This window comes from Astatotilapia calliptera, chromosome 12 (assembly GCF_900246225.1).
Source record: "Astatotilapia calliptera chromosome 12, fAstCal1.2, whole genome shotgun sequence".
NCBI classification, from domain to species: domain Eukaryota; kingdom Metazoa; phylum Chordata; class Actinopteri; order Cichliformes; family Cichlidae; genus Astatotilapia; species Astatotilapia calliptera.
In genome coordinates, this window is record NC_039313.1 from 36,534,456 (window position 1) to 36,546,625 (window position 12,170).

General features: G+C 47.0%; 1 protein-coding gene across 1 annotated transcript in view; it reads left to right on the plus strand.

Moving 5' to 3' along the window:
- The window catches only part of slc18a1 (solute carrier family 18 member A1), a 12,153-nt gene extending 4,439 nt beyond the window's left edge, over window positions 1–7,714 (plus strand). The window contains exons 3-17 of the mRNA XM_026188655.1: window positions 1,124–1,473; window positions 1,717–1,841; window positions 1,941–1,999; window positions 2,173–2,256; window positions 2,489–2,581; window positions 2,989–3,078; window positions 3,449–3,492; window positions 4,374–4,434; window positions 4,612–4,707; window positions 5,277–5,355; window positions 5,854–5,905; window positions 6,679–6,742; window positions 6,849–6,968; window positions 7,043–7,176; window positions 7,308–7,714. Coding sequence (XP_026044440.1) covers window positions 1,124–1,473; window positions 1,717–1,841; window positions 1,941–1,999; window positions 2,173–2,256; window positions 2,489–2,581; window positions 2,989–3,078; window positions 3,449–3,492; window positions 4,374–4,434; window positions 4,612–4,707; window positions 5,277–5,355; window positions 5,854–5,905; window positions 6,679–6,742; window positions 6,849–6,968; window positions 7,043–7,176; window positions 7,308–7,412 — 1,556 coding nt within the window. The 3' untranslated portion in view covers window positions 7,413–7,714. The remainder of the gene's footprint in view (window positions 1–1,123; window positions 1,474–1,716; window positions 1,842–1,940; window positions 2,000–2,172; window positions 2,257–2,488; window positions 2,582–2,988; window positions 3,079–3,448; window positions 3,493–4,373; window positions 4,435–4,611; window positions 4,708–5,276; window positions 5,356–5,853; window positions 5,906–6,678; window positions 6,743–6,848; window positions 6,969–7,042; window positions 7,177–7,307) is intronic.
- The last annotated feature ends 4,456 nt before the right edge of the window (window positions 7,715–12,170 follow it).

A 12,170-nucleotide genomic window follows, 5' to 3' on the forward strand; every position in this document is an offset into this window, starting at 1 on the left:
TAACCAAACACTTTCTCCTCTGGACTATTTCACTCAGTAGGTAAGATGAACATGATCATATTCAAACGTCTGCTACTCCTCTTTACTCGCAACATAAACTCTGTGGTGGAATCAATACATATTCAATAAATCTATTCCTCCATAAACCCTCTAAAATCAACTTGATTAAATTATAAGAGTTCTTCCCCTTCTGCACTTGGTCTCCTCCTGTGACCTCAGATGAACCCAGAAGCTATAAAGCAGGAAGTAAAACTACATTTCCTCCTTTTGTTTCTGGAAGACATGTAGGTAAGGTAAGTCTAAACAATACAAATTAACAGTTGAAATAAAGAACATGTTAACTTAACAAACTTGTAGGGATTGATTTAAACCAAGATGTTATATAATCTGTAAAAGTGCAAAACATAAACCCGGGATAGTAGATGTTTGCCTGTTGCAGACGACATGTGAAATATGGTTCAATCAAAACAAGAATGTTAACTACGAATATGGACAAATGGTCCTCTCAGCCACTCTGTCACAGCTGGACTCTTTCAACACTGAAGAGAAAGTAAAAACAGATCGGTTTATGCAGGTGGACAGGTGTGACTGATTACCGTCACACTGAGGATTTTCAGGGAAGGTGTGCAGCTAAGAGAATAAGAGAGGACAGTAACACTTCTAAAATCCCTGAAAGAAGAACTCAAAGGATGGAGCTGCAGCCTGAATAATAATCTGTCCACATACTTTTGGCCGTGCAGCGTCTGAGCCGATCTGTGACGCAGCCGGAAACCTCGAGGTCGACGCCGTCGTTAGCTGTTAGACTCTGCAGAGGACACACACACACACACACACACACACACACACACACACACACACACACACACACACACACACACACACACACACACACACACACACACCACCTCCTGACCTGGACCTTTACAGTGGGCTTGTATCTGCTCTCCTTTTTTCTCCGCTCAGATTGAATCTTCTTCGGTGCTCTTTCATCCTCATGTTTTGTCTGCACAGCTTTAAATAATTAAACATCCAGTAGGAGCTGTCTCAGATGGAGGACCACATGTTGTTGTTGTTACTGATTACGGTTACTGCCTGCTCTGAATGATCTGTCTCCGTCCTGTAGTACCGATCATCCCAACATTCCTCTACGCCATCGAGCATCCGAGTCCAGAGCCACAGACCGCCCAGCCCTCCCTGCTCCCTCTGCGCGGCCTCGATGCATCACGTCTGGGCACTGCACCCTCACGGCCCCCCTCCTCTGCCTTCAGCCTCCAGACCTCCAGACGGACCTCCCAGCGCCTCCACCTGCCTCGGCCCAGTACCGGTGCACCGGTCCAGGTTACAGGGCCGACCCTATCGGCTCTGGTGTCCCTGTTTGATAACTCGACCTTCAGCCTGACTGACGCGAGCGCCGGCACCGAACCGGCGGACCGGACCTCAGTGACCGCAGATGTGCAGGGCAACGAGACCGAAGTAGGTGGAGACCACCGATACCTGACCAGCTCATCACTTCATGATCAATAATCTATCAGCTCTGGTTCCTACTGTTCCCCTCTGTTTCCTTTCTCTTTCCTTATTTTGTTTTCTCGTTTCCTTTCTTTTGTCTCCTCCTCTCTGTGATTAATCACCTTGCTCTCTCTGCCCATTTCCTCACTTCTCTCTAAACCTTATTTCGCTTCCTTGTTTTGGCTTGTTTCACACATTTCCTTTCCTTAGGGCTCTTCCTGTCTTCAGGACAGTTTGTTTCTGGAAGAAGAAAATGTTCGAGTTGGTTTGTTGTTTGCTTCTAAAGCTATCATCCAGCTGCTCGTCAACCCCTTCGTTGGTCCACTGACTAACAGGTAATATTATAATTAGCAGTAATAGTAGTATTGAAAGAGAATATGCAGACAGGCTGAACCTTCTTGTTCTGAAACTGAAGAATGTTTTTCTGTCTGCAGGATCGGGTATCACATCCCCATGTTTGCTGGTTTCATCATCATGTTTGTGTCAACCATCAGTAAGATGTTACACACACACACACACACACACAGACACACACACACACACACACACACAAACACACACACACACACACACACACACACACACACACACACACACACACACACACACACACACAAACACAGGTGTGTTTTCTCTGAAGTGTGTGATCCTGTGTGTCTCTGTCAGTGTTTGCCTTCTCAGGGACGTACGCTCTGCTGTTCGTCGCTCGCTCTCTGCAGGGGATCGGCTCGTCCTTCTCCTCAGTGGCAGGTCGGCACAGAACACCTGAAGCAGCAGACAGTGTTTAACAGCACCTGTACATACACCTGTAGTCTCACCTGTACTCTCACTCATATGTTAAGTGAAGCAACCTCTTGAGGTCATGTGACTAAACTGTTAAATGTGGCCTTGGCGCCGGAGAGTTCTCCCTGATCTAAAGGTGTGAACAGATGCGTTCGTGTTCAGGTGCTGGATGATGACATCATGTCTTCGTGTCATGCAGGTCTGGGCATGCTGGCCAGCGTGTACACGGATGATGAGGAGAGAGGCATCGCGATGGGTGTGGCACTGGGAGGACTGGCTATGGGAGTCCTGAGTGAGTCACAAACTCAAAAAAAGTGTCGCTACAAACCACGCGAGAACGTTCAGTCTGCTGATTGGCCGCGGCGACAGAAGTGGTGTATGAACGAGTCGCCCACCTGGAGAGTTTAGTTTCACAGCTCGCTGTTTGTCCACTCTCCCAGAATATGAAGCACACCTGGCTACAGGAAGCAGCTTAGCTCAGACTTGCAGCATACACCTGGTACCTGTGTCTGATCCAGGTTGCATCACGTTCACGCCATAAACTAACTGCTTCCCCAAAGGGTCTGGGCACAGCTGATTGGTCCACAGCCGAGTGTCACTGCTGCACAAATGAACTGGATGTTCACTGAATGTTGATTTGTCAGGTTTACATGATGCTGTTGTTTTAGCTCTTCATATAGTTTGTGTGTTGTGTTTCAGTCGGAGCGCCTTTCGGCAGCGTGATGTATGACTTTGTGGGGAAGAGCGCCCCCTTCCTGATCCTGGCCTTCCTGGCTGTGTTCGATGGAGGTAAACCTGGAGACGAGGCTGGTCCTAATGCAGGATGATGATGATGGGTGGAGCCCCTGTGGCGTCAGCACGTTTAGCTTTTTTTTGTTGTTTTAATGCCATCGTCATCCTGATTTACCGGAGCCGCCCTCGTGTGGCCGTTAGAGGAACTGCAGCTTTTTCAGCACATTAAATCAAACACATTAAACACAGCGTGGTGTCCTTTTCATAAAATATGATCCCCTTCGACGAGACCAAATTGAAGTAAACAGGATGATGAGCTGCAGTTCAAAGTTCACAAATGTCCGGCTGACGTCACGGTGACCACGGCTTTGTTTAGACCAACCAAGGTCGCCAGCATCACTCCAGATTTTGTGTGTGTGTGTTGCAGCGTTGCAGTTGTGCATCCTGCAGCCTTCAAAGATCTCTCCTGGGGTGAGTACACTTTGAAATCCTCTCATCTGTTTATCGTGTCGAATGTCCCATTGTTCAATCGGGAAGGTCAAATGTAAATATGAGACGCATTTCGTTGGAAGCATTAAAATAATCAAACTTTAACATCTTATTATTGATTGAAATAATTCAGAGCTTCATTATCAGATGATGAGTCAGTGTAACGATGTGTTCCTCCTAACAGCGTCATCAGGAAGAAGGAATCACAGACACAGAGTAAGCTGGGAACCATTAAAAAACTGTCAAAGTTTGAGCCAAAAGTGGAGAAAATTGGGGAAAACGTCTGGAACCAGTGGGAAGAAGTAAAAGGAGGAAACTGAACTCTTCTAGATCAACATGTTTCATGCACGTTAATCTAGATGTTCTGAAATTATAAGGACAGTAAAAAAAATTTTGATCCCAAAACATTGATTCTGTTCATCTGGATGTAACGCTACATCCAGATGAACAGAATCAATGTTTTGGGATTTCCTTATCTGGATGACTGAACATCAGACATAAACATGTTTGACTTTTTCCTGGTTTCAGTGTCGCGTTTTTATTTCAAAACTGAAACAAATAAAAGGCAAAAACTGGGGGAAAAAACCCCCCAAACAAACCCAGAAACAAATGAAACAAAAACTTTGTGATGAAATCTGACAAACATTAAGAAATTTTCCACTGATTAAAATTTTCAGTGACTTAAATTTTTCAAAATAAAACATGTCGGCCGGTTTCTGAGCTAATCTGAAGCTATTATACGGATCAAAAACATCTGTTTAAAGAGCCGACGGTTCTTCTGTGCCTGTTTGAATCGCAGCTGTTCTGGGTTCTCGTTGGTTCTGCATGTTGTCCAGCTTCAGCGCATGGTTTTATGGTTTCAGAGTGTGGAGGGAACGCCGTTACTCACCCTGCTGAAGGATCCGTACATCCTCGTCAGTGCAGGTGAGGCGACTTCACCAGGTTTGTTTAGTAAAAACTGAACGTCTGCAGGTAAATCTGTCCGAGCAAATGTTCACATTAACATTTGTTTCTGCTCCACGTCTGCTCATGAAGGAGCAGCAGCAGGTGTGAAAAGTCCTGATCGTGTTGTGACTCGTGTAAATCTCTGTGCGTCTGCAGGGTCTCTGTGCTTCGCCAACATGGGCGTGGCCATCCTGGAGCCCACTCTGCCCATCTGGATGATGCAGACGATGTGCTCCCCGAAATGGCAGCTGGGTACGTTTTTCTGCTCGGGTCTGTTTGTGCCGACGCTGTAACGCTTTTCCCCGAGCTGCTGCCGTCACAGTTGATTCTGATGGTGGGTCACGGCTGGGGTCACTGTGAGGGTCGGCCGGGCGCAGATGCTTTTCACTGGACGTCCGGCCCGGCTGTTTCTGCTCTGACTTCACCACAGAAGCTCAAAAATGAGGTTTTCTGAAGGTGACCCAGGAGTTTCCAACATGAAGGCCACACTGAGCGTGCTCCTCAGTGTGTTCTGCGGTCATTGAGGTCGTTCTCCGTGAAGTCGCCCCCGGGGTGAGACGTTCAGCGCAGACTTTGACGTCATTCGTGAGAAACAGCCTGAGCTGGCCCGAAGAGCCAGCACCATCTTCCCTCAGCACCAGTCTGTCTCAGCTCGGTCTCTCCGTGACTTCCCTCACATCCACTCAGCAGATATCCAGTTGAGGACTCGCTGGTTGGAGACATTAAAGGAGCTACCAGGACTTTGAGGAGCAGTTGCAGAACTGAGGTCTTTGTGACTGCACCTCATACGTTGACCCTAACAGGTGTGTGCTGTGTTGCAGGTATTGCCTTCCTCCCTGCCAGCGTGTCCTACCTGATAGGAACAAACCTGTTTGGTGTTCTGGCCAATAAGATGGGACGGTGAGTACTTCTGCATCTGACCACAAGAGAGGGTTTCTCAGGGTCAGGGGTCAGCCTCGGTCTGCAGAGACGTGAAACCTCTGCACAGGGTGAAGTATCAGACCTGGTGCTTAGACACCTTCAGACTCTGAGTGAGAGCTGACCTGGCAGAGCGTGTGTCAGCACCAATAAAACACTTTCATCATAAGAAACGTTATCCCGGCTCTGTTCAGAGGAGCGTTTCAAAGTGTTTCACAGGGATTAATGAGGCAAAGGAAAACCATATCGGAGCTGATCAGCACCTCAGAGATTAAGCTTACTTCTCCGGTTTTTAAGCTTTACATTGATCCGATCCTGCTGACAGATCCCTCGGTCCACACCACGTTTCCTGGGAATCTGTCCAGCGGCTAAATCAGCAGATTAGCAGATTAACTCTTCAGATCCAGTTCAGACCTGACGCTGAAGCTTTCTGGTAAACCAGCAGCTGTAAGAGGCTGATGTCTGTTTGTGTGTCTCCAGGTGGCTGTGCTCCATGCTAGGGATGTTTATCGTTGGCATCAGTCTGCTGTGTGTGAGTACGACATCATCTCTTTGTTTATCCATCTTCCTATGATTCATCATCATCTGTCAGTCATCGATCCTTTCATCCACCCAAACACCAAACAGTAACCCATCCGTCCAGCATTGGTTAATGTGGATCTGTGCAGCAGTGGGAGCAGGCGCTCCTCCTGACGCTCCGTCTGAACCCGGGGAGCCTCCCAGGAACCTGGTTTCCCAAAATAAGCTGGCATGCAGAGAAGAGCAGATTACATATTAGAGCCTCAAAGCTTCGAATGTTCCCATCGGGTGCTCTGTAAACTCTTCGTCTTCCACCGTGCACGCAGCATGAGCTTTCATAGATGACGAGTCCGTTTCTACCATCCACACCTGAGCGCACTTTTACTTTATTAGCCAGGTTACCTGTGCTGACGAGGATGCTGCCCAAACTAGCCCACCCTGCAGTGTTAGCTCCATCACCTCACTTTAAGAAGGTCCTGAGGTCAAATCCACCAGCTTCCTCCCACAGCCCAACGACCTCCCTGTTAGGATAATTAGTGGTTCTAAATGGATCACAGGTGTGAATGATCACCTCTGCTCTGACCTGTACACCTGGAACAGGCCTGAGAACCACCTGTGATCCTGATCTAAGCAGGATATAAACTGATGTTCATGTTCTGGGAAAGCCAACAGAACCCTCACTTCCTGTCATCCAACTAATCAGCATGATGAAAAGAGCCTTCATGTCAGGAAGCACACCTCGCGTTAAGCGTGATGTAACTGCGATGTTCGATGTGTGTGTTTCAGGTTCCCTTTGCCACCAGTATCTACGGCCTGATTGGACCAAACGGCGGTCTGGGATTCGCGATAGGTGACGTGTGAAATGTGTAACGGCATGTTGGGTCTGCACATCTGCAGTGTTTTTACTGAAACCATGAAATCAGTGACACCCTCTCACCTGTCCTGTGGTGCTTCAGGTATGGTGGACTCCTCCATGATGGCCATTATGGGCTACCTGGTTGATATCCGCCACGCCTCCGTCTACGGCAGCGTCTACGCCATCGCTGACGTGGCGCTGTGCATGGGCTTCGCCATAGGTACCACACTCACATTCGCACAGCAGAAAGGAAAAAGCCAATGATGATATTAAAATCTCCTCCTGTTGTTCCAGGGCCATCCACAGGTGGCGCTCTGGTCCAGGCCGTGGGCTTTCCCTGTCTCATGGTGTTCATCGGGGTCATCAACATCCTGTACGCGCCGCTCTGCTTCCTGTTGCGTAACCCTGCTGTCCGAGAGGAGAAAATGGTAAATAAAGCTCAGGGGTGGAGAAGAGAGTGCAGGCAGGGTGGAGCGGGTGGAGACGAGTGCAGTGAGATTGATTGGTATTCACTCCTGCATCGTGTGTGTGTGTGTGTGTGTGTGTGTGTGTGTGGCAGGCGATCATTGATCAGGAGTGTGTGATGCACAGGAAAAGCTACAACACAGAGAGCCGTGACTTTCCTCTGAGCGACTACAGCGAGGAGGAGGAGACGGAGGAGTGATGCGCACAAGCTCGCCAAAACGTCCACATCGTTATACGCCACCTTCGTGTCACCTTTGCACTTCCTGATCATCTAGTTGGGGGGGGGGGGGGCTGTCAGTGATGTTTAGTTTAACTCTGACTCATGCTAAGCTACTGTGAGCGATCAGAATCAGCCGATGGTGGTTGAAGCGATCTGGATGTGAATTTCAGAATCTGTGTTTGCTGTTCTTGTGTTTCCTCCCACCTGCAGTCAAAGTGTTGAAACTGTACCTGTGTCTGACCTCTGACCTGTGTCACCATTAAAACCTGCCCTAACCTGGAGAGCAGCTGCTCACCTGTGTGTGCTTACCTGTCCATCACAGTGTCACACACACACAGTTCTGTGTGTGTGTGTGTGTGTGTGTGTGTGTGTGTGTGTGTGTGTGTGTGTGTGTGTGTGTTTGTTTTCATGCTTATCTTTCATTTCCTGACTTCTTGTTGCTCCTGAAAGGAACGCGGCGCTCCGTCAGCTGGAAAGGCAAACAGGAAGTGTCTGTGCAGCTCTCAGCACTTCACACGCAGCAGCGTTATCAGTGTTAGCTCAGATGTTTTGTAGTTCAGGCAGGAGGACATGCTGTCACTGTAAGCTGCTGACTCGGGTTCAGGACGTGTGTGGACCTCGAAGCCAAAGGTGAGGTCGGCCTGCTCGCTCCACCTTTTACCTGAAATCATCTCCACAGCTTCACTCTGACACGCTAAGCCTCAACATTTCCTCACATTTCAACTCAAATCAGTGAAAGGAAGAATAATGTGGGGAGAGACGCCTCACTGCGTTACACTGCGCCCTCACAGGCTCGTGTGTGTGTAATTACATGCTGCGACAGCAGATCACAGCTGCTTCAAAACATTTCCTCCTGCTTTGAAATCTGAATAAACTCATGCAGAGCTGATCCCTGTGTGTGTGCGCTCATCAAAGGCGTGTTTGACTCTGTTTCTGATGTGGTCGTGCGTGTGTAAACAGGCAGGAAGTGCTTCACCTCGGTGTCTCTGACCCTGATTGATGGTAAATAACATAAGAAAACATTTCAAATGTGCTGCTAATGTCCCCACAAACACGCCGCGGCGTGCGCGGGTCTCTGATCGTCCCTCGTGCGCTGACATGCTTCCTCCTGAGAGTGAAGCGTGAGCTCACTGCAGTTATCTGAAACCTTTAATGACACTTCAGCTCGTTTAATGCGATGTTTCTGATGTTTCATTGAAACTAATCTGACATCTCATTAAGCACTTTAGCTTTTCCGGGCCCGCGTACGCTTCCAGCTTTCCCACCTGTGATTGTCATCACAGCTCAATCAGCCAATAAACATTTATTCCCTGTGAATGAACGACGATAACTCCACACCGAGATCTGACTCCAGCAGGCCGTGGGCAGAGAGGTGTGTCCCAACCAGCAGCTCTGTTTTCCCCATGTCCACACTCACATGAGGCCTGAAGCTGGAAGCTGAGCAGATCTCATGTGACAGCTCAGGTCAGCTGATCCAGTTACCTTCCTTTTACAATCATCAGTTTCTACACATCTCACACCTCCAGTAAGATATGAACGCTGTATTTATTTTGTTGTGAAGTTTAGATGTTCTCCTCGTGTCTGGGTGGGCTCCAGCTTTCCAAACAGGTGTGTGTGTGTGTGTGCCTAGATTTAAATAGTGCTAATAAAAATAAATAAAAGCAAAGCAAATATTTCTTACATCTTGAATAACAGCGTGTACAGCAGGACATTCCTTTTTTTAATATTCATAACAAAATTATTTAGTTTGAATGAGCAGGGTCACAGCGAGGGAAACATAAAAATGTGATATACTAAGGTGCAAACAGACATTCAACAATAAAGTTTGAGTTTCTAACAAGCCTGAAAGTGAATATTTGGTGTGAGCAGCTCTCTGTCGGCTCTGTGAGGATCTTCAGTTCTCCAGACTTCCTGAAGGACAGTCGAAGCTCTTTGGATGTTTCTGCCTTTTGTTGTGTTGTTTGTCAGAATGATCTCACACTGCTGCAGTCATGCTGAGCTCTGACAGACAGAAACTCTGTGTAAGGCCCAGGTGGACGATAGATGATAACAAGTAAGACTGGTTTCTGAGTTTCACAGCTGGGGTGGACGAGGCTAAGCATCAGGCTTTCAAATGAATTAAAAGTCTGTCTGGGTCTTTCATTAATTAATAGGCTGGTCTGAAAAATTGCTGCCACACCTCCCCCTCGCCCTGTGCTTCGAGGTTTCTGGTAGTTAGAATGACTCGGGGGTGTTGATTCATTTAAACTAACATAATCATCCTGCTGCAACCAGGTTTCTGTAAGGCAGAGTAAATCGATTTGTTGATCAATTATTAAGTCATGTACTAACAGAGACTTGGAGGAGAGAGACCTAATATTTAATAATCCACATTTCACTGTTTTACTCTTTGGTTCAGATGTGGATACTTTATTGTTCTTTCTTTGTGATTGTTTATGTTTAAGTTGTTTGTTGCTGGTTTTTAGTTTGTTTTTTGTCTTTTTGGAAGCTGACACAGTCTCTATGGAGATGGGTTTTTGGGGGGGTAGCAGGAGGAGAGAAGCTGCAGAGAGGCGTGTAAGACTGCAACTCTGCTTCCTGGTCCCAACTCTGGATAGTCATATTTTGGGGGGTTTAATAAATTTGTCCATATTTCTAGAAATGAGAGCTGCTCCATCCAAAGTGGGATGGATGCCGTCTCTGCTAACAAGACCAGGTTTCCTCCAGAAGGTTTGCCAATTATCTATGAAGCCCACATCGTTTCTGGGACACCACTCAGACAATTTAAGGAGAACGTGCAGCTAAACATGTCACTCCTGGTCTGATTGGGGAGGGGACCAGAGAAAACTACAGAGTCCCACATTGTTTTGGCAAAGTTGCACACCGATTCAATATTGATTTTAGTGACCTCTGATTGGCGTAACCGGGTGTCATTACTGCCGACATGAATTATGACTTTACTGAATTTACGTTTATCCTTAGCCAGCAGTTTTAAATTTCCCTCAATGTCGCCTGCTCTGGCCCCTGGAAGACAATTGACTATGGTTCCAGTTTAATCGGTTTGATGGTTTTTGTTTCCTTTTCAAATGATGTTCAGTCACTGTGATCTAAGAGGTTTGACTCCACCAATGACCATTGATCCTTAAACCAGTTCAATCAATCTGTTTGATCAGCTCTGCTGGAAATCTCACATCACTTATATTCAAACCAACCTGTCTAAAACCATCTCAGGTTTGTCTAAATCATAGCACGCGATGAATCAAAAATCATTTTTCATTGAAATGAATTGAATCTGACCTTGAATACAAGGAATCATAAAGAATTATGAATGTGTGTTTATTCACTGAGACCTTTACATTAGAAAGAGCTGCACCGCCCCACATGCTGCTGAGGATGTTTACTTTACTTTCACTTTTTAAAGACACACACAGGTCCATAGCAAATAAAATATATACATGCATAATACATGAGGAAGAAAAGAAAATTTAAAAAAATCCCACAGTGTGACACAATAACATAAAGGCTAGGAGGCCAGTGGCTCCATAACTTGAATAAAACCAAACTGAAGTTAGTGCAGAGAGGTTTCTGGAGTCCTTTACCCCACACATACAACTGTGCCTCGGCGTGACAGGGAGCCACTCCAACACTAACAAACATTTGCACTGCTCCACCTCGGCAACTTGAGCATCAACCTCATTCCATCATTATACACACTGCAGTGAGTTTCTGCATGCTGCTTTCTCTGCAGCTCTTCCACAGATGAGCAGTGTACACTGGATTTGAAGAGTCCACACCTCCAAAAAAAACCCCAGAATCCCTCGAAAATAGAAATTAAAGATCCAAACATGGAAAATAAAACTTTTTTCGACCTTTCACTGTCCCATGTTTGGTCCAAACGGTCAGTCTCAGAGCCCGTCTGATGCTTGTGGGGCTGCAGTCGGCACCAGTAGTGCCCTTAATTTGGGTCGAGGATCATCCAGTGTGTTGACCGACAGCCAATTGAGCAAAGGTGTTTCCTTTGTTTTCTCCTTTAGGAGATGAGACACTGGAGTGTCCTATGATGGAAAGGAGCTGATCATAACCCCACAGCTGAACTCTGAGCAGCTTTGAAACTTTGATCAGGTCAGCACATAGCCTGTGAGGGACTATGCGCTTACCTGCTGCTCTCTGGCAGGTAGCTCCAAGCCCTCCTGGGTTTTAATTGCACCTTAGAACACACATGCATCAACACTACAATGAGCGGGCGGAGGCAGGTTTTGGAGTCTTCTCTCACCCCCGTTATCTGCGACCTGCTGGAGCGGGGGGGCTGGGAGGAGGAGTTGGCCGTCCGATTGGGGTCTGGAGTGTGGGGCCTCCCTGCTGCTGCGGAGTAAAGAAAAGAGAATTTGATCATTAACTTGATCATGTTTGTTAATTTAACATTAACAAACAATTAACAGCAGCCTTCTAAACGTGCTTTATACTGTAAGGTAAAGACCCTGTAATCATACAGAGGAACCCAAACAATCACATCTAAGCGAGCACTTGGAGACAGTGGGAAAGAAAAACTCCCTTTTAACAGGAACCTCTGCACCTGCCCCAGCCTTGCCGATGCTCCTCACCACATCTCTAACTCATTTCTGTTGGTCGTATCCTCAATCTCTGTTTTTCTGTCTCCACCCACCGCTCGGGTGGGGGTGAGAACGCAGCCTGACCGGTGAGCTGACAGCTTCTGGTCACTTCTGGCTCTGAAAGCCAGCATGTTGGCAAAAACTCTAA